The sequence below is a fragment of the Squalius cephalus genome, assembly GCF_949319135.1.
Source record: "Squalius cephalus genome assembly, chromosome: 17".
Taxonomy (NCBI): Eukaryota; Metazoa; Chordata; class Actinopteri; order Cypriniformes; family Leuciscidae; genus Squalius; species Squalius cephalus.
In genome coordinates this window covers 9,746,900-9,767,528 of record NC_137138.1, presented here as the reverse complement: position 1 = coordinate 9,767,528, position 20,629 = coordinate 9,746,900, and the positions used below count along the sequence as shown (strand labels likewise).

Here is a 20,629-nt window from a genome sequence, read left to right as displayed (position 1 = left end):
TTGGTAAACAGCGTACATGAACGTGTCCGCTTGCAAAAACCATCCGGGTAGAACTGCAGGCCAGGAGGAGAAGGAACGTTTGTTCCGGCTCTCCGTGCGCATGCGCAGTAACAATCAGCAAGCATGGAGGACGTGAGCCGCTGAAGATTTTTTACAATAAAATCACCCTGGACCTCCAAATAAAGTAAGATATTTGAAATTGCCACATATTTAAACGTATAGTGGTGTTGTAAAAAGCAATGTTGCTCTAATAAACCGACAAGCTTATGTTAATGGACATTGTTGGACAGGACCCTCTCAATGACCAGTCGAAAAAAAACAAACATTTAAAAAAATTGTAGAAAGTCAAAGAGCCATTTGTTTCGAGTATCTGGAAATTAAATATTTGTGCATCGCGATGATAATCAAATATTAAGTAGCACGTAAACATTTGAGAAAGAATTACACTGATGCAATGAGAACATAAATGTTGTAAACACCACTCTAAGTAGTTGTCACATAGAAGTTTGTTAACGTTACTTGTTTTTGATTTATTAACTTACCAAATGAGACATATATGAGTATGTCAAACCTCAACAGTCAAACCTAATGTAAGAACCTCAGAACGGTTTTAGCTTAAATGACAGTACTTCACTAATGTCTTATTGTAAATCATAATATAATAATAGTATAGTAATATAATATATATTATACAATTATTTCACAGAGAAAGATGATGTGCAGATCGATAATTAGCGTAACAGTATACTTCTGATATATTAAAAAAAATTATTACACTTTATGTATGTTTATTTAAAATGTATGTATGTATGTAAGTGGTCAAATCGATTAATCAAGATAATCGAATCTAACATAAAAGTTTGAATATATATATATACATACACACACACACACACACACACACACACATATATATATATATATAATTTTTTTTCTTTTTCCTCTAAACAGAGAAAAATGATGCGCAGATCGAGAATTAGCGTCCGCCCCAATGTGAAGCCCACAGGCCGAGCTCCGGTAGCTTCTCAAGAAAATGTTCAGCCTCCCCAGGGTCCTGCTGACTCTCCTCCTTCTGAGGGGTCAGAGGTCATGGCTGAGAAGTTGAAGACTGACCCACCTATAGCATTGGAGCGGACTAATGGGGAAGCCTCTCAGAGCAGCAGCTCTAATAACCAGTTGGAGGCAATTAGCCATGGAGCGTGAGTCTGAACCTTCAGTCTTATAAATATCTGATTGTGTTTATTAAACAGCAATTTTGTAAATCTGAATGTGTACAATTTTTTAACTTTTAGAATCATTTAATTGGAGTAAAGACGTATAGTATGAGACATATTTCAACTTTAATTTTTGAAATGAAAATTTACATTCACGTATTATGGTATTCCGGGGACACACTTAACGACTAGCTGAAACATTCTAAGAGTGACTGAACACACTTACAGACTGTTTCCAACAACCGCAGCCGATTTTAAACACCAACTGTGAAAACCGACTGAATACGACGTTTGGGCATGATCAGTCGTAAGTATCAAATTGCATTCATTGTCAGCCTTACAGTCGTTAAGTGTGTCCTCGGCTGTAGTTAGTGTTGTCAAATATATAGATATTTCGATATGCATCGATACTGAAATACCGGTTCCAATACTCCTTTTTTGCAGTATTTATATTCGGAAATTCCATTATCGTGACAACACTAATGGTATTATCTTTGGTCCTGTGACTAATCATTATTTCCTTTACGTTTTTTCACCAATTTTTTTTTTTCATTTTAAATGATCTTCCAGTGTGGGAAATAATTTTTTTTAAAGTTCAAATATTCCATTAAGTTGTCAATTAATGTAGGACATAAAAACTGCATGTCTGTTAATTACTAATTAGAGGCAATACATTTTAGTTGTAGCAATTATCATAGGATACTGCTAAAGCTGCTTTAAGAATTTTGATGTTCCTCAGAATACTACTAGTACTAGATTTTGTCATATCATTACTTTATGCAAGAGAAATTGCCAGTTTTATCACTGATTCTTTGCTTCACCACAGGGATGTAGCATCTAAAACTTCTGATGCCCAGGATTCAACAAGCACCTCTGTGACTTCTGGCCCTCAGAGGAGGAAACGCTTCACAGCTCTGCCCAACTTAGCCAAACCACGAGCTTCCCCAGCCTCCTCTAGGACTCCTAAATCACCATCCAAGTCCCCTGTAAAACCAGTAACACCCAGTGAGACTGAAATATCAACCCCCACTGCAGAGACTTCCCTTCAGATACCTGAGCCTGGCCACAACTCCAGTGCTCCTGGAAGACGGAGACCTCCTGGAGGGGGCAGACCGGCCAAGGTACAGCCCATCCCTACAGCCCCACTGCGGAATGACCGAGAGACAGAGACTCAAGAGGATGGGGGATTGGAAGACACTGTTGTACCACTGACCGTCCAGCAAGGGGAGTCCCAACGTCCCCTTAGAACTTCCAAACCTGAGACTATTTTGATTCATGAAAACCCTCCAGAGTGTCCGGTTCCTCCTACTGTGGAAGACATGGTCGCACAGCAGAAGAGTGATTCTGAGCCACCTCTGGGACAAAGCCAAACTGATCTGTTAAGAGAAAGACTTAAAAAACTTCAGTCACCATTGAAAATTCTCAAATCGTTAACAACTCTGAACGACCCGGCAGACATGGTGAAGTTAGCTCAGGCACGGAAACTTCGGGAGCTTCTTAAAAAAGAAATGAACAAAGACAAGGTGTGTATGTTCTTTACATTAGTTTGTTTTTTTGTTGTGTGTAAAGAAAAAAGGTGGTTCTGGGTTTGATCTGGGCAAAAAAAAGTTTTGATCTTTATAATGTGTGTATATATATATATACAGGTGCTGGTCATATAATTAGAATATCATCAAAAAGTTGATTTATTTCAGTAATTCCGTTAAAAAAGTGAAACTTGTATATTATATAGTCTCATTACATGCAAAGTGAGATATCTCAAGCCTTTATTTGTTATAATTTTGATGATTATGGCTTACAGCTTGTGAAAACCACAAAATCAAAATCTCAGAAAATTAGAATATTACATGAAATCACACAGTAATTACACAGTGATACCATGGTCATTGAACCAGGTTTTGGTTCTTTTGGCAGTGTGGGCAGGTGCAAATCCTGCTGGAAAATGAAGGAAGCATGAAGTGCTCTGAAAATGTCCTGGTAGACGGCTGCGTTGACTCTGGATTTAATAAAGCACAGTGGACCAAAGTCCTCTTTTCTGAAGAGAGCAAATTTTGCATCTCATTTGGAAACCAAGGTCCCAGAGTCTGGAGGAAGAATGGAGAGGCACACAATCCAAGATGCTTGAAGTCCAGTGTGAAGTTTCCACAGTCTGTGTTGGTTTGGGGAGCCATGTCATCGGCTGGTGTTGGTCCACTGTGCTGTCCACTCAACGCAGCCGTCTACCAGGACATTTTCAGAGCACTTCATGCTTCCTTCAGCAGACAAGCTTTATGGAGATGCTGACTTCATTTTCCAGCAGGATTTGCACCTGCCCACACTGCCAAAATAACCAAAACCTGGTTCAATGACTATGGGATTACTGTGTAATTACTGTGTGATTTCATGTAATATTCTAATTTTCTGAGATTTTGATTTTGTGGTTTTCACAAGCTGTAAGCCATAATCATCAAAATTATAACAAATAAAGGCTTGAGATATCTCACTTTGCATGTAATGAGTCTATATAATATACAAGTTTCACTTTTTTAACGGAATTACTGAAATAAATCAACTTTTTGATGATATTCTAATTATATGACCAGCACCTGTATATATATATCAATATTTAGGTGTACTATGCAAAAGCTAATATATTGGTAAAAAATAAACAATAAAAATCTAGTCAAAAATAGTCAAGGCAAGTTTTCCCTTTTCTTAAGTAATTAGCATTTTTATGCTCCAATATGACAAAACATACAGACATTGTATTGAATGGCAATATTTACCTATTTACACTACCGTTCAAAAGTTTGGAAGAGATTTGTTAATGTTTGTTGTGAAAGAAGTCTTTTCTTCTCACCAAGGCTGCATTTATTTAAACAAAAATACAGGAAAACAGTAATATTGTGAAATATTATTAGAAATGATTACAACTGCTTTCTATTTTAATATATTTTAAAATGTAATTTATTCCCGTAATGCCAAAGCTGAGTTTTAAGCACCATTCAATGTCTCATGATCCTTTTATGGTTATTTGCTGCTCAAGAAACAAAACTTAATACGTAAAAACTTAATTTTGCCCCAGGCTAAATAGAATTTTCACTGAATCACAATTGAATCAGTACTGTAATCCTGGCATATTTTGGGACTGTGAATTCCTAAGGGAGTTATTTCAATGCTTTTAAAATGCTACTCTGACCTCTCCATTGACACTTGAATCTAGGAAGACAAGAAGAAACCAAAGTTGGGAAACAAAGAACGCAAGGCACCTAAAGATCACACCAAAATGACCATGAGAGAGCTGATCTATTACCTGCCTGTTTCCAACCCGATGAAGTACGTGCTGTTCTTAATTCCTTTGTGTGTTTAGGAAGTCCATGTGAACGCAAGTGTTGATATTGGATTTGTGATGCATGTAATGGGGTGTGCTGGGATTAAGACAAACTGATTATTGACAGAGTGTTTTCTAGTTTTCAATGCCTTGGTTTTCTGTACAGGTCTTTCACAGATGAAGAGCAAAAAGCATCAGAGACAGAACTAGATGACTCTCCTACACCAACGTAAGCCTAATAACCCTGTCAATCTCCAAACAGTGCACATATCCCATCAAGATGTCTATTCAATGCGGATGGTGTATTGCAGGCATTTAAAAAATTCTTATGATTTAGATTAGATGTGAATTAACATAATTTTGTATTATTATTATTATTTGCCCTTAAAATCTTTGTATAGAGTGCTATTTTAAAGGCTCCTAATTCAGTTTTGAAGGTCTCCTACAATAGGTTTACATGCATCCAAGTCAAAAAACACTTTGATTTTCTCATAATATACATTGCAGCATCACCTCTTTTCTCAGTGTCTGAAAGGCTTCGATTAAAGGATTTGGTCTCTCTAAACCCCTCCTTTCCGAGATCCTACTCTGCTCTGATTGGTCAGACGGCCCAGTCTGTTGTGGTTGGTCTTCCGCTTACAGCGCGTGCGTTGAACGAAATGCTCATTACCATATCTGAATTTCAGCTCCGGAGGCTTCCTCAGCACTTGATACACAGTGATACAACAATAACGATGGAGTCAGTTTTACCGTATCATTCCGAGCCTGAGTCCTCATCCTTTGGAAGTGCACTCAAAGAGGATATACAGTGGGTACGGAACGTATTCAGATCCCCTTAAATTTTTCACTCTTTGTTATATTGCAGCCATTTGCTAAAAGCATTTAAGTTTTTTCCTCATTATTGTACACACAGCATCCCATATTGACAGAAAAACACAGAATTGTTGACATTTTTGCACATTTATTAAAAAAGAAAAACTGAAATATCACATGGTCCTAAGTCAAGTCAAGTTTATTTATATAGCGCTTTTCACAACATAGGTTGTATCAAAGCAGCTTCACAGTATTAAATTAAAACAATACATCAATGTTTGTTTCTAGTGGAACGTCCACGTTTGGTAATGCTGATCAATAGTATCGTTGATTGATTAATTAAATTAAATATCCCCAAATATCCCCAACTGAGCAAGCCAAAGGCAACAGTGGCAAGGAACCGAAAAAACTCCATCAGGTGACCTAATGGAGAAAAAAAAAAACCTTGGGAGAACCCAGGCTCAGTCGGGGGCCAGTTCTCCTCTGGCGTTTATGAACTAGAGGTCGGATTTAACTGTAAGATTAAAAGTATTATATGAATGCCTGGCTGAAGAGATGCGTCTTTAATCTAGTTTTAAACTGGGAGAGCGAGTCTGAGCAACGAACAGTATCAGGAAGACTATTCCAGAGTTTTGGAGCTAAATGTGAAAATGCTCTCCCTCCTTTGGTGGATCTGGATATCCTAGGTATGACCAAAAGCCTCGAATTTAGTGACCTTAAAGAGCGCGATGGATTATAGGGCGATAGAAGATCGGTTAAATAGACTGGAGCTAAGCCGTTTAGGGCTTTATAAGTCAGTAGCAATACCTTGTAATACTAAGTATTCAGACCCTTTGCTCAGTATTTAGTAGAAGCACCCTTTTGATCTAATACAGCCATGAGTCTTTTTGGGAAAGATGCAACAAGTGTTTCACACCTGGATTTGGGTATTCTCTGCCATTCCTCCTTGCAGATCCTCTCCAGTTCTGTCAGGTTGGATGGTAAACGTTGGTGGACAGCCATTTTCAGGTCTCTCCAGAGATGCTCAATTGGGGTTAAGTCAGGGCTCTGGCTGGGCCATTCAAGAACAGTCACGGAGTTGTTGTGAAGCCACTCCTTCGTTATTTTAGCTGTGTGCTTAGGGTCATTGTCTTGTTGGAAGGTGAACCTTCGGCCCAGTCTGAGGTCCAGAGCTCTCTGGAGAAGGTTTTCGTCCAGGATATCCCTGTACTTGGCCGCATTCATCTTTCCCTCGATTGCAACCAGTCGTCCTGTCCCTGCAGCTGAAAAAACACCCCCACAGCATGATGCTGCCACCACCATGCTTCACTGTTGAGACTGTATTGGACAGGTGATGAGCAGTGCCTGGTTTTCTCCACACATACCGCTTAGAATTAAGGCCAAAAAGTTCTATCTTGGTCTCATCAGACCAGAGAATCTTATTTATCACCATCTTGGAGTCCTTCAGGTGTTTTTTTAGCAAACTCCATGTGGGCTTTCATGTGTCTTGCACTGAGGAGAGGCTTCCGTCTGGCCACTCTGCCATAAAGCCCCGACTGGTGGATGGCTGCAGTGATGGTTGACTTACTACAACTTTCTCCCATCTCCCGACTGCATCTCTGGAGCTCAGCCACAGTGATCTTTGGGTTCTTCTTTACCTCTCTCACCAAGGCTCTTCTCCCCCGATAGCTCAGTTTGGCCGGACGGCCAGCTCTAGGAAGGGTTCTGGTCGTCCCAAACGTCTTCCATTTAAGGATTATGGAGGCCACTGTGCTCTTAGGAACCTTAAGTGCAGCAGAAATGTTTTTGTAACCTTGGCCAGATCTGTGCCTTGCCACAATTCTGTCTCTGAGCTCTTCAGGCAGTTCCTTTGACCTCATGATTCTCATTTGCTCTGAGATGCACTGTGAGCTGTAAGGTCTTATATAGACAGGTGTGTGGCTTTCTTAATCAAGTTCAATCAGTATAATCAAACACAGCTGGACTCAAATGAAGGTGTAGAACCATCTCAAGGATGATCAGAAGAAATGGACAGCACCTGAGTTAAATATATGAGTGTCACAGGAAAGGGTCTGAATACTTAGGACCATGTGATATTTCAGTTTTTCTTTTTTAATAAATGTGCAAAAATGTCAACAATTCTGTGTTTTTCTGTTAATATGGGGTGCTGTGTGTACAATAATGAGGAAAAAAATGAACTTAAATGATTTTAGCAAATGGCTGCAATATAACAAAGAGTGAAAAATTTAAGGGGGTCTGAATACTTTCCGTACCCACTGTACTTTTGTTGACAGCATCTTTTGACATGTCATCAACACGAACCAAACTCTTCCAGGCCTCAGCTGCAAGGGTCAAACTAGACGTTGTTTGCGGGGTTCTTGCAGCCAGTTCAGAATCGGTTCTTTCTTTTGGGAGACAATAACATTCATTGTGCACTTTGATCTTTAAAACTTTGCAGACCTATTACATTCACAAACAGCTAAATACCGTCACATGAATAGTCAAATCCAGAAAAGGCATAATGGGGCACTGTATTAAAAATATGGTATTATGTTTAAACCCTCATCAGAACTTCTTGTTTCTCTTTAGTTCTTCTAAGACTCCAGCTGCTCCATCAGTTCAGGAGACGGTGGCAGAAGATGCTGGTCATGAGGAAGACGAGGAGAGAGTGGAAGAAACTCAGCCGGAGGAGGAAGAACCTCTGGTAGTTCCCAGGGTGAAGGTGGCGGAGGATGGCTCTCTGATTATAGACGAGGAGAGGTCAGTGATGTTCCTTTTTATCCTGAGCTGCTGTTCATGGAGAAGTGTAGTCCAGGAATTAGTAAAGGTGAAGTGTGCAGTGTTTCCAATGTTAAAATGCTTTTTATTCTGTTGTGTGGATGTGTGTAGTTTAACAGTCCAGGTGTCAAGGGCAAAAGGACCCAATCCGGCAGAAGACAGAGATCCCATATTTGAGCGTGGTTCTACCACCACTTACTCCAGCTTTAGGAAGGGCACCTACACCAAACCCTGGTCCAGTGGAGGTCAGAAGTCAAACACAGTGCAACTCTTAATTTAAAGTGTGTCGTATATATTTCATTTATATATATTTTTTGTGTCTATTCCAGAGACTGAATTGTTTTTCTTGGCCATCAGCATGGTGGGGACGGACTTCTCCATGATTGGTCAGCTGTTTCCACACAGAGGTCGATTGGAGATTAAGGTGGTCACAATATCTTTGTGTTTTGTGCTCTTGTATGCCTGTATTCATATCACTAAACACTTGTATGCTTGATATAGTCATTGATTTCATACTATTGTCCAAAAGTTTGCGTATAAGTTTAATATTTTTGAAAAATGATCATCAAGGCTGGATTTATTTGATAAAAAATCCAGCAAAAACATTAATATTGTGAAATATTATTATAATTTAAACTAAATGTTTTCTATTTTACTAAATTTTAAATTGTCATTTATTCCTGTGATGGCAAATCTGTGTCTCCAGTCTTCAGTGTCACATGATCCTTCAGAAATCTTTCTAATATGCTGATTTGGTGCTCAAGAAACATTTCTTATTATCAGTGTTGAAAACAGTTGTGCTGCTTAATATTTATGTGGAAACTTTAATATGTTTTTTCAGGACTCTTTGATGAATAGAAAGCTATTTGAAATGGAAATCTTTTGCAACATTATAAATGTCTTTACTGTGTCTTTTGATCAATTTAATGTGTCTTTGCTGAATAGAAGTATTAATTTAGGACATTGTGAATGTGTGCCATAATAATACAAGCTCATCTTCAAGAGCCTCAATCACCATCTTCTTTGGTGTTCTCTTATTCCCCCAGAACAAGTTCAAGAAAGAGGAAAGAAATAACTCATGGAGAATAGATAAAGCTTTCAGTAAGTGACTTTTAGCTGTTAACCTACCACGTTAAACTAACATCTAAAAAAAGACTAATGAAATTGATTCCTTATGGAATTAAGTATTAAGACAGTTGGTTGAAAATGAAGTAAACTGAAGTACATTTTCAGAGGAGAAGCGACGTCTTGATCTAGATTTCTTCAAAAAATTAATGGAGCAGGTCCTAAAAGACGAGGAAAAAAAGAAAAACAAAAACAAAGAGCTCATCAAGTTGGCTAAAGCACAGAGTAGAGTCCAAAGGAAAGTGAGAGGTCAGTTTATTTTAACTTTCAATCTCTGTTTAAAATTGACAGTTTTTTGGGGCAAATTCTTATGGACACTTAAACTATTTTCTGATGCAGCGACTAAAAGAAAGGAAATGGACACTTCAGAGGATTCGGACAGTGATGTGGTTGCTGGAGAAAAGGAGAATGAGGACCTCTCAAATGATGGAGGAAGTGATACCACTTCAAAGAAACACAGGGGAAGAGGTGCGAATACTCCACAGAGGAGAATCAAGAGGACAAATGGAGAGGGTATGCTTTAAGCAACAATGGAAAATATATTCTGTAATAGACCAGTGCCTGGTTTCACAGACAGGGCTTAGATTAAGCCAGGATTAGACCTTAGATCAATTAGGACATTTAATTAGCTTTTATAAATGTGCCTTAGAAAAACACATTACTGGTGTGCATCTTGAGACAAAACAATGGAACTGACATATTTTAAGATTTGTCACTGCAAGTCAGTTAAACAGCTCAAACATGCATTTTAGTCTGGATTTTAGTCAGACCTTAAGCCTTGCCTGTGAAACTGGGGGCAGATTCTTCAAATTTCTGAAGAATATCTTAAGTTGGTTTCAAAGCATATCTTACAATTGAAATCTCAGCCTATGCATAGTGAAACTTACTGGCTGTCTTTTTTAGATTGTTTTTCACATTATTAATTATATAATTCTTTATATTATTGATTTTCTTTGGTAAACATTTGATATATTTCATTGATGGTTTGTAGCAGCAATAGATAAACCTGAGGACTGTGAAAATGCCACTTCTGATGGTCAGTCACAAGATGACAGGTAAGAATTAACCAAAATAAAAGATTCAATCCTAACATTATTGCATTTAAATACGCTTTTAGTAATTTTTTTCCAATTAAAGTTGACGTGAACACTACCATTCAAGTGTTTAGGGTCATTCTAATATGCTGATTTTGTGCTCAAGAAACATTTCTTATTATTATCAATGTTGAAAATGTGAAAAATTTCAATTTCAAAAGAACAACATTTATTTGAAATAAAACTCTTCTGTGTAACATTATAAATGTTTTTACTGTCACTGTGGATCAGATTAATTGATCCTTTCATAATGAAGTATTAATTTCTGTAAAAAAAAAAAAAAACTCTTACTGACCCCAAATTTTGGGAACGATGATGTAATTTCTGCACTACTAGTGTAATTTATGTTATAAGACCATTTGGGGGTTGAAAATGATTCTCTTTCTAGCAGGTTAAGGGAATCTGATTCTTCAGAGAATATAAACAAGAGTCCTGCTATTAAACCAGCTCAGCTCAAGGGTCGATCCCAGAGACCGATCCCGAACTTTAGCCGAAGATGGGGGAACAGGCGCCCTGAGCCCAAAAGCAATACCCGGGAGGGCGGGACCTCAGTCGCGGGGGAGGGTAAAATGGACAGGTCCACCAAGGTAACGTTTTCAGCTGTTTAATGCGAGATTCGACCAATCTTACACGTGTATTATTGTACAAAGGCAGTTTATTTTTTTTTGGGACAGTCTATTTTATCTGACATAATTGTATAATTTACTCTTTTTAGGTGCCTTCAGACTTGATACAAGAGGAGAAGAAAAAGCAGTCAAAAGGTTTCCTTGAATTGGAAGATTTAGAGGAAGAACCTGACCTTAGTTCTGTACATGAACAGATATTTAATAAACCAACCAGGTAAGCGTGACAATATTTAGAATATTTCTCAATGCAATATTTTTTTTAGTATTATTTATATACTGTTATAGTATTTATTTCTATTTCGAAATAGCTTATATTTGTACATTTTGAGTTTTTATTTTAATTTTTGCAATTTTACAGTGTGTTTGTCATTAAAATTTTTTTGCATTTCTATTTAGCTTTAAAAGAAATTCTGTTTAGTTTTTAACTAAGTAATTTTAGTACTTCAGCTTAAACATATTTTATTTCAGTTAGTTGCCTAGGCAAGATTTCTTCAGTTTAATTGGTCATCTAATATTTATTTATTTTACTGCAGCATTATTTTAATTAACGAAAATGATTTTAATAGCTTCATTTTAATTAACAATACCAACACTGCAATGCAGATACAATTGTGAATAGATTTTGAATTTTTTGATAAATTAGTATGATGGATGTAGAGCTGCACAATTAATCTTTAAAAGATCGCAAACTCGATTCAAACACCCACGTAACCGTATTCCTGGTTTTCCTCTCCTCCTGATTGGTCAACTTGACCAATCGGCCCGTTCAACCACACACGCCCCACAAATTGAGAGCTCGGGAGGTGCTTGATGCTTCAAATAAAGAAGATTGTATAAATTACATCGCTACACCAGTAGGTGACGACAAGTGACTGTTAAAAATGTATTTGTCATTGAATCATTCATTAAAGAGATTGTTCAAAAACTATGATTCATCCAGCAATGAAACCAGTGAAGTCTTTATGAGCGAGCCATTTCATTTGTCAAAGCCTATAGTAAATTACATGTTATTTTGTTTAGTTGTCTATTCAGAATCTTGGGAGAATCGTGATCTCTATTTTAAATAAAAAATCATGATTCTCAATTTATCCAGAATCGTGCAGCTCTAGATGGATGTGTGAGTCAATTTATTTATTTTTGATGATCTTTTTTTTTTTAGGCATTGTTCTGTGGTCTTGTTTTCAGTTTTGCTAGTCATGCTAATTATTATTTCTCTTTTATTTAGGTCAGGAAGGATCCCTAAGCTCTCTCAGCATGTGATGCAGGCAGCAGCAGAGGAAGAGGAAGATGATGAAGAGCTCTCTGAACCACCTGTGTCTTCCAAAACTTGTAATCAGGGCATCAAGGCACCCGGCCGGAGGGCTAAATTAAAACCAGGCCCCACATTGAAACAGGGCATGCACAGGAGGGGGAAATCTAGACTGGTGACCTTACTGGCCTCTGGAGCTGAAGATGATGATGAAGAGGACGAGGACGTAGAAGATTGTGTCCTGAGCCAGGTGGACTTTCCTTCATACCCTGAAGAGGAAAACCAGGCATTCGTGCCAATGAGTCTACGCCCTCTACTGCCCGTTAATTCAGAGGTGGTAGAAACCATGGAAGAGGTGTGTTTATGTATTATCATACCATAAAGGACCTTATTGGAACCCCCTCCATCACATATCAGTGTGGCTTGCTCTGTTCATAAACTCCCCTGCTTGAGTCTGATGGGTTTTTTTTTGTTGCATAAATTATGTTGTTATGATTAGTACTCAAAGAATAAGGCCAGAAACATATTTTACGCCAAGAGTGTCTGGCGACCCCCAAGGCGCCACAGTTTTCTTGGAAAAAAGTAACATTTACTGAATTTTATTTTACACTTTTTTTTTTTTTGCTTTCTAAACACTAACCATAATGATTTTATTCCATTAACAGTTTGTAACAATGAAAAGAAATCTGAATACAATTTTGTGGGGAAAATTTATACTTAGAATGTGTTTCTGACCAAAGTGATGTTCAGTTTTGTTTCACCATTTTGTTCATATTCATTTCTGCATGTCATATCAAAAACTCACAACCTTCCTACCTTTCATTGCCCTTCCCTTTTTTTTCTGTCACTCATTCCCATTGGCTCCCAGCTGGACATTTCTGTGAATGTGCCTGATATCCTGGGCACATCCCAAAATGCTTTGTGCCCCGAGATGTCATATGAGCAGGCAACGTTGCACGCTGGTCCGGTTACTTATGAACACCAGTTGGACCTGCTTGCTGTAAGTCTCCCCAGCGTCATTAATGTCCCTTGTCACATCTGTTAACTGTTGTGGTGTCCATTATAAACACAATTCATTTGTCAGCTGAGTCTAGTTTCTTTACTTTGAAATTGGAGTGTTTTTGTATGTTTTGGTTTTTGTAGTTTTTGATGAGTTGGTACTAATTTGTGTCTGATTTGTTTTTAAGGATGTCATTGAGTTTCTTGACCCAGACCACATGGAAGGTAAGGTGACACTCTCTCAAGCTTTCCTACCACCAGCAAACATGGAGAAACAAATAATCTAACTGAGTGAACTACCACAGGAGTTGTTATTTTCTATATTAACCATGCATTTATATCTAGTAATCATATGTAGTCAAAAAGGTCTCCAATATGCAATGACGTTATATTCCAACATCAAATTATCTAGGCAAAACATGCACAGATACGTTTTCTGTATAGATTTCCTTATAGATAAAAAAAAAAAAATGAATAAATTAATTTATGAAATATTTGTTTATAATTTCACTTTACACAATTGTTCAAATAAAAATGTAAACAATTTTAACATAAAATTTTGAAGAAATCAAATGCACTGACACAAGCCTAGTTTTTTGTTTGGATATTTTTTTTTTCATTTATGATATATTTGTTTCACTTAAATTGACAGTTGTTTAAAACTGTTATAAAATTGGGCAAAAATTAAGCTGATAGAAATCTAGTTTTCTTTTTGGATAATTTTTTTTGTTTATGGTGCAGTTATTCATTAATTTTTTATGATAAATTGATTACAATTTGCATAATTGTTATAATAATAATAATAAAAACAAAAAATACATATTTTAATGTATAATGTATGATTAATGAAATAATGATTTAAATGATACATTCACTATGATATTATAATATATATATATATATATATATATATATATATATATATACTGTATATATACTGATATAATGTAACGGATATATGATGATAATCATAAATTATACTATAAATTAAATATCTTTATTTTTTTCCAGTAGTTTTTGAATTACTTTTCCATAACATTGTGTATATTGTGTCATCGACCAAACTTTTAAGAATATTGTTTGATAAAAGTTTTGCTTAAATCACTAGACCCTACATGCGATGTCTTTTATGTCAATGCAAAAGTCTTTTACCCAAAAGCTTTAATATTCTGGTGGTTCATAATTTATACATCTTTCTTTCAGTATGTAAGGAGATCAACAATGAAGCTGCCCAGACTCTTCTGACCATCGGGAACTCCGCTCAGATGACCCAGACATCCGAAATACCCTGTACAGGTAAGAATAGCTTCATAATGCAACCCTCTTATTTGCCTGAATCCAAATGGGCACTCAAATTGAATGAAATCTTTTTCAGGTGAAAATTATATTCTTGGACAGTCAAGCATTGAACATGAAGAGGTGGTTCATGAAGAAGTTATCACAGAAACAGCCATCATGTCCGGTCCTTCTGTAAGTTGCGAGTCAGAGTTGAAAGATGATGTTGAATCTTCCAGCTGTGAAACTCATATTCCAGAACTTTCTGCTGAAGAATCAAAAGAGGAGCCAATCAAATCACAGACAACTGATGCTCATCCTGGTCCCATTCAAAATGAGACACAGGATTTGGCTTGTTCCAACAGTGTTCCACCGCCTAAAAGAGTCCGTTTCTCCAAACCCAAACCCAATATTGGTCAAGGTCTGAGAACCAGACGAGCTCCACAGCAGCAAATCTGTCCAGAACTTGTTACAGATTCTGTGGAGAGCTCTAAGGGTCCATCTGTCACGGAAAAGGATGCAACTGCAACACAATCCATGCAAGAAGATTCAGTTCCTGTGGATCACCTGTCAGTCTCCTCTACTTACCCTGAGGTACTACAGCTGGAAAAATCATCGGAAATAAGAGAAGACAATCGTAACGTTGTTCCTGAAAGAGTGACTAAAGAAGATAATGGATCTGTGTCATCTCTGAAGAGAAAGAATGATGATATAATCACAGAGGAAAAACTGAAAGAACAAGAAGAGGCGAGAGAACCACAACTGACTAATAGGTATTATATCTAGCCCATTTATTTATTTTATTCATTTATTTTCACTGATACTTTTAGTCAGTGATCTATTTTTTGTGATTCAACATTTACATTTATTTTTTTATAGTTGAAATGAACACAATAAAATCAGTTGAACATAAAAATTGTTCCTTGGATAGCTAAAAATGCTTCCAATGGCGGCGGTTCTGATCCCATAATGTGAGACTGATATTCATGTGTCTAAAAAATAAGTAGTCTTAAATATTTTCTGTATGTTTCAGTGTGAGTGAGTCTCAGAGCACATCAGATGATCCTGCTAAACCTGTCAGGCGGTCCCGCGGACCCAAACCTAAACCAAACCTGACTCAGACATCCAAACACACGCGCACACAGACACAACACAAAACAGGTATGACAATTCAAACCCAGCCACTATGATCTAAAATGTGAAATGGCTGTGAAAAACAGGTGAATCTCACAAACATATATATGAAGAGTTCAGATGTAAAAGCCTCTAAGTGCCATCTGAAATTTTCTTCTAGAATGATCATTTTTATCAAGCTCGTATAATTAAGTTCAGTAATTTCACTTAAATGACAATTAATAGGTAATTTTCATTGCCATTTAAGTGAAATTACTGAACTTAAATATACGAGCTTGATAAAAATGATCATTCTAGAAGAAAATTTCAGATGGCACTTAGAGGCTTTTGCATCTGAATTCTTCATTATATATATATATATATATATATATATATATATATATATATATATATATATATATATATATATATATATATATATATTTATATTTTGCATAGTTAAAAAATCTTTAAATAAAAAGGAAAGATTAGATGCAGTATAATATATGTACTACCACCATGGTGTATACATTTTTTTAACGTTTCAGTAATATGTAATTTTTATAATTACAGCAGATATTTTTTTTCTTTATTACAGTTTGTTTTGGAAATGTGCTTTATTAATGTAAAAATAACTACTGAAAATTTCATTTTGGTGTGACATATCACATTTATGTTCTTTAGAGGTTTCATGAGATTCACCTAAACAGAACAATTGCTAAAAAATTTCAAAACAAAATCAAATATGAATTTTTATGTTTGCATTTGTTTCCTCACAGTTATAAATGAGAAACCGTCTGCAGCTGAGTCTTCCACGAGCACTTTCACTAAAAGTCCTGAAGAGGGTGCTGTAGTTACCACAGAATCTGATGTTTCCCAGAGTGCAGCACAAGAGGTTGCATCGAGCGCTGAATCAACACAGGTAAAATATCAGTTAAAACCGTTTTTTAGCCCTCGTACGACAAGTAGAATAATTACAATAAGGACATCGGAAAACTAAATATCATGTGTTATATCTCTTTAATTTAGGCTGTCAAAGATGTCACACCACCAGTTGTTTCTGAAGATGAGTCCAGGATGAAAACTCTGGTCATGTTGGATGAGAACAAAAAGACCAGTCCAGTAAAAGTTTTTGAAGACAGCACTGTGAAGCGTTTTGGATGTGAATCCAGTGAGATATCTGCTGAACACACTCCTGAGGAGCCTTTGTTTATACTTTCTCTCACTGAAATCCCACCCACTTTAGATGAGGGGGCGGGCCTTAGGACAGAGCCCCTCCCACTGACAGCAGTGTCTGAGCTGCATTCTCATGGTCAAAGGTATAGTTTGCTTTAAACTGTTATCTGATGCTGTAAAACACTGAGACAATGCACCACTTCATAAACAAATATATTGTGAGATGTCCTGGTTTCACCTAGTTGACAATTTGTTAACCAAATGAATGCTGTGCATATTTTAAGGTTTTTTTTGTGAGACTGGCTCTCTGTGTTCACAAATGTCAGTGTCTAAACCAGATTTCATTCATATATTTGCAAATGGTGCCATATCCTTTCTCTTGTATTTATTGCTTTTTTCCACATTCTGTTTAATTTCAGTGCTAATGAGAGCAGGGAGGTATCTCACCTTCTGATCACAGATGCTTTAGTTCCTGTGTCAGAGGATGAGGAAAAGAAAAGTGGAGAGGGGGATGTGGACAAATCGAGGAAAGGAGGAGTGAAACGCAAGACACCAGTCTCAACATCTCAGGGGGTAATACATACATCTTGACTTTCAGCACTATTGATGCTTGATAAATAGTCTAATAAGTGACTAATAGTGAGGTAATTTCCTTTCTTAGAGTACTGAAGATGAGAGTCAGGCAGAACATCACGGTGAGAAGATTTTCAGCAAATCTTTATAATTAAAAAATAAACATATGGTATATATTGTCATCCGTCAGCATGTTGTAACATCTGTTCATGCATTGCACATTTTCTTTATGCCTTAATAGTGGAATTATTGGGAAGCCCTGTGGCAGAGGGAACTAAAGATGAGAAGGAACATCTGGAGAAGAAGAGAAAACTACCTGATAGAACCAGGAGAGGTAAGGGAGCTGAAATGACACTACCATTTTTTTTTTTTTTTTGAAAGAAGTTTCACTGAGGCTGCATTTATTTGATACAGTAGAAACAATAATATTGTGAAATATTATCATAATTTATAATAACTGTTTTCTACCGTAATATATTTTAAAATGTAATTTATTCCTGTGATGGCCAAGCTGAATTTTCAGCATCATTACTCCAGGCTTCAGAGTCACATGATCCTTCAGAAATCATTCTAATATGCTGATTTTGTGCACATGTGCTGCTTAATATTTAATCATTTTTTTTGTGGAAATCATGATGCACTTTTTTTCAGTATTCTTTGATGAATAGAAATTAGCAAATAGCATTTATTAGAAACAGAAATATTTTTGTAGTATTATAAATCTCTTTAATGTAATGCATTGTTGCTGAATAAAAGTATTAATATATTTTAAAACTTTTAAATGGTAGTGTATAATAATTAAATGAAAAATAAATAATAAGTAAAAGTATGTATGTATATATAATATAAATATATATATATATATATATATATATATATATATATATCAATAAATTACTTAACATAAAAAAAGTTACTAGTATCACTACAGGATCAGTTATTGTTAAAACATGAAGGATTTGTTCACATTTCATTATTATTTGACCCTACACATTATCTACTTGTTAACAAATTATTAAATATGACATTTAACAAAAAAAATCCTAATTATATACAGTGTATGTCAAAGATTACAACACATAAAATATGGGTTTTACCAATGAACTCTTCTGTGTTTAGCAAAGCTGCAGGTGAAACCCATCCCCATTTCAAGGAGAAATGCTCGAGGTGTTGATGCTAAAGAGGACACAGCAGCGCAGTCTTTAAAAGAGACTACCTCATTACCCATTTCAACACGAGAGACAAGATCAGTGCCAGAGCAAACTGTGTCTGCTGCCGTTTCAACAACGGACAACTCAACATCAGCCACCATCTCAGACAGAGAAGCAAACACAGACCTTACTGCGACCAGCTATAGTTCTCGTTCACCTCAGCAAGAGAATGATCATCAAGAATCTTTCCAGAAGGGTCCCTCCCAAGGCATCATGGGACAGGTGGACCTCCCAGGCAAAGAGACAGCTGAGTTAGCTAGTGGATCAGACTCGCAAAGTGTCAGTCAGATCTCGCCTATTGCCACGAGTGGGTCACTTACGAGGTGGGCGGCTCTTTTACATAGTCTTGATTTTGTTTTTGGGGTCTACTAGAACGTTTTCGTGCTTAAATGATCAAAAAACACATTATTTTTCACATGTTTTACATTATTGCAGCACCTCTCTTCCCAGTTTGGCTCTAACACTCTGTTTAGTTCCTGTTCAACCGCTTTGAGCACTTTTGGAAATGTCACATCTCTTACCATAATAGAGAATAACTCCCTTTGGAGTGAATTTGTGCTTTGTAACTTTGCAGACCTTTTTCATGCCCAAACAGCAACATTTCATACTAACGAAAGTTGAAACTGTAAAAAAAGCATAGTTTTTTTTAAAAAATTAAATTGGCTTTGATTTTATCCCTAACAAATATGACATTACAATCCATTTGTTTTATTTTTGTTCTTCTTTAGACCTGGCAGAAGACCCAAGGGGTTCCTGTCCTTCATTTCTTCTAAGAGTACACAAGGACCCCCAGCAGCTCATCGAGGGGCCAAACCAGGCCCCCAAAAACCAGCAGTCAACACCGCACGACCTGAGAGAAAACGGATAGCAGCCGGCCCTGTTACCATGGCAAAAAACCCTGATGTAAAGAGAACGTCACCAACCTCTGCTTCCACCACTGCATCTGTCATTGAGGTATCATACAGTCTGATATTCCAGTACTTCTATGGCCATATTGTATATTTGTATTAATAGAATTGGATTCCATCTTTCTCTGCTCAGCAGAACTCAGAAGAAGAACCCACCAGTGTCTCCAAGTACTTTTTCAGTGACATCTTTACTGAAGTTGATGAGCTAGAAGACCTGGATTGAGGTTGGAATAACGAGCCAGGAACAACCAAGCAAGCAGTGAAAAATATAGATTGACATCAGTAGGGTGTATAGATGTGAATGTGAAGTTTTTACCAGGACACTTTTACCAAGAAGAACCACAACTGAAGATATGCAGTGAAAACGTACCTCAATAACTTTCAAAATATTAACAGTGTCTTTTATTTTATTCTTTTTTTTTTTTTTTAGGATAAATAAGTTCTAATTCACATTATGGTAAAGCAAATATGTTGTTGATACAGTTGCACTCTTCATGATGTAAAGTTGAAATACGACTCATGTCTTATATGAGCCTAACTGTGTTTTATTTGATCGTTGGTCCTAACCTTCTGCTTTTTATTTCCAGTTATGAATTGGCAACACATTCATTTCTCTCAGCCAATTCCTTAACATCATTTGGTTATACTTGTCTTTTTTCCGTTGTCTTTAGAAAAGACCCCTTATATATTTTTTGAAAGTTACTTTTCTTTCTTTATCATTTATATTTATTTAAAGAGCAGTTTTGAAACAAACCTCCATTTTAAATAAGCACTGTCCTTTCTTTCCAACTCCATCCTGTTTTGTGTGTGTTGGATTTTAGCATTTTTCAACATATTTTGTAGCATTTTTTTATCTTCAGCTTTTAGTCACAAAGCCTAGCCTTTGTTCAGTTTTATGCTGTTCATATTCGCTTTTCATATTTGTGTTCAAATGTTCTCAAGCAGATGTTTTACGTGTATGTATTTGTAAATATGTTAATAAAAATTTTGCTGTCTGAATATGTACATTTTTAAATATATACAATTTTATAATGTTTGTAGTTCAATAGCAATTAAATTAAAACTGCATCTTGCGGAAGAACATTGTAGCCGGAGATACTTCTCTCTGTTTATGTCTACGACGATGAGTCACGCAGGTACTGGGCTACTCCGCAGTGGTGTGACCCGAACCAGTTTAAAATAGTCC

General features: G+C 36.5%; 2 protein-coding genes across 8 annotated transcripts in view; both read left to right on the top strand.

Annotated features, from left to right (window-relative positions):
• Positions 1 to 39: 39 nt before the first annotated feature.
• Positions 40 to 20,536, top strand: LOC307174411 (uncharacterized protein). 7 transcript variants are annotated; one of them, XM_079898203.1, is made up of 28 exons: positions 40 to 184; positions 952 to 1,199; positions 2,041 to 2,737; positions 4,417 to 4,529; positions 4,691 to 4,753; positions 7,906 to 8,076; positions 8,206 to 8,339; positions 8,424 to 8,518; positions 9,141 to 9,195; positions 9,328 to 9,468; positions 9,559 to 9,732; positions 10,220 to 10,274; positions 10,705 to 10,900; positions 11,029 to 11,153; positions 12,165 to 12,543; positions 13,057 to 13,188; positions 13,376 to 13,412; positions 14,391 to 14,483; positions 14,563 to 15,235; positions 15,496 to 15,623; positions 16,355 to 16,497; positions 16,605 to 16,894; positions 17,171 to 17,324; positions 17,413 to 17,446; positions 17,563 to 17,658; positions 18,444 to 18,858; positions 19,264 to 19,489; positions 19,577 to 20,536. In XM_079898203.1, exons 2-28 carry the CDS (start codon positions 958 to 960, stop codon positions 19,664 to 19,666), a joined length of 5,151 nt encoding a protein of 1,716 aa, XP_079754329.1. In that variant the 5' UTR covers positions 40 to 184; positions 952 to 957; the 3' UTR covers positions 19,667 to 20,536. The 7 variants fall into 7 exon arrangements, with proteins under 7 accessions (XP_079754329.1, XP_079754328.1, XP_079754325.1 ...); XM_079898202.1 differs by having other exon boundaries at positions 10,702 to 10,900; XM_079898199.1 differs by having other exon boundaries at positions 10,211 to 10,274.
• The window catches only part of rtknb (rhotekin b), a 34,146-nt gene continuing 34,049 nt past the window's right edge, over positions 20,533 to 20,629 (top strand). Inside the window, exon 1 of the mRNA XM_079898230.1 lies at positions 20,533 to 20,579. The gene's annotated coding sequence lies outside the window, so the exon portion shown is untranslated. The remainder of the gene's footprint in view (positions 20,580 to 20,629) is intronic.

What these genes read in the sequence shown, in the direction of transcription:
- LOC307174411 (XM_079898197.1), top strand. Translation starts at nt 958, where the DNA reads ATGATGCGCAGATCGAGAATTAGCGTCCGCCCCAATGTGAAGCCCACA. An exon ending in GAACCACAACTGACTAATAG is followed by an intron (nt 15,236 to 15,495) that starts GTATTATATCTA and finishes TGTATGTTTCAG; the next exon opens with TGTGAGTGAGTCTCAGAGCA. An exon ending in CTGCATTCTCATGGTCAAAG is followed by an intron (nt 16,895 to 17,170) that starts GTATAGTTTGCT and finishes GTTTAATTTCAG; the next exon opens with TGCTAATGAGAGCAGGGAGG.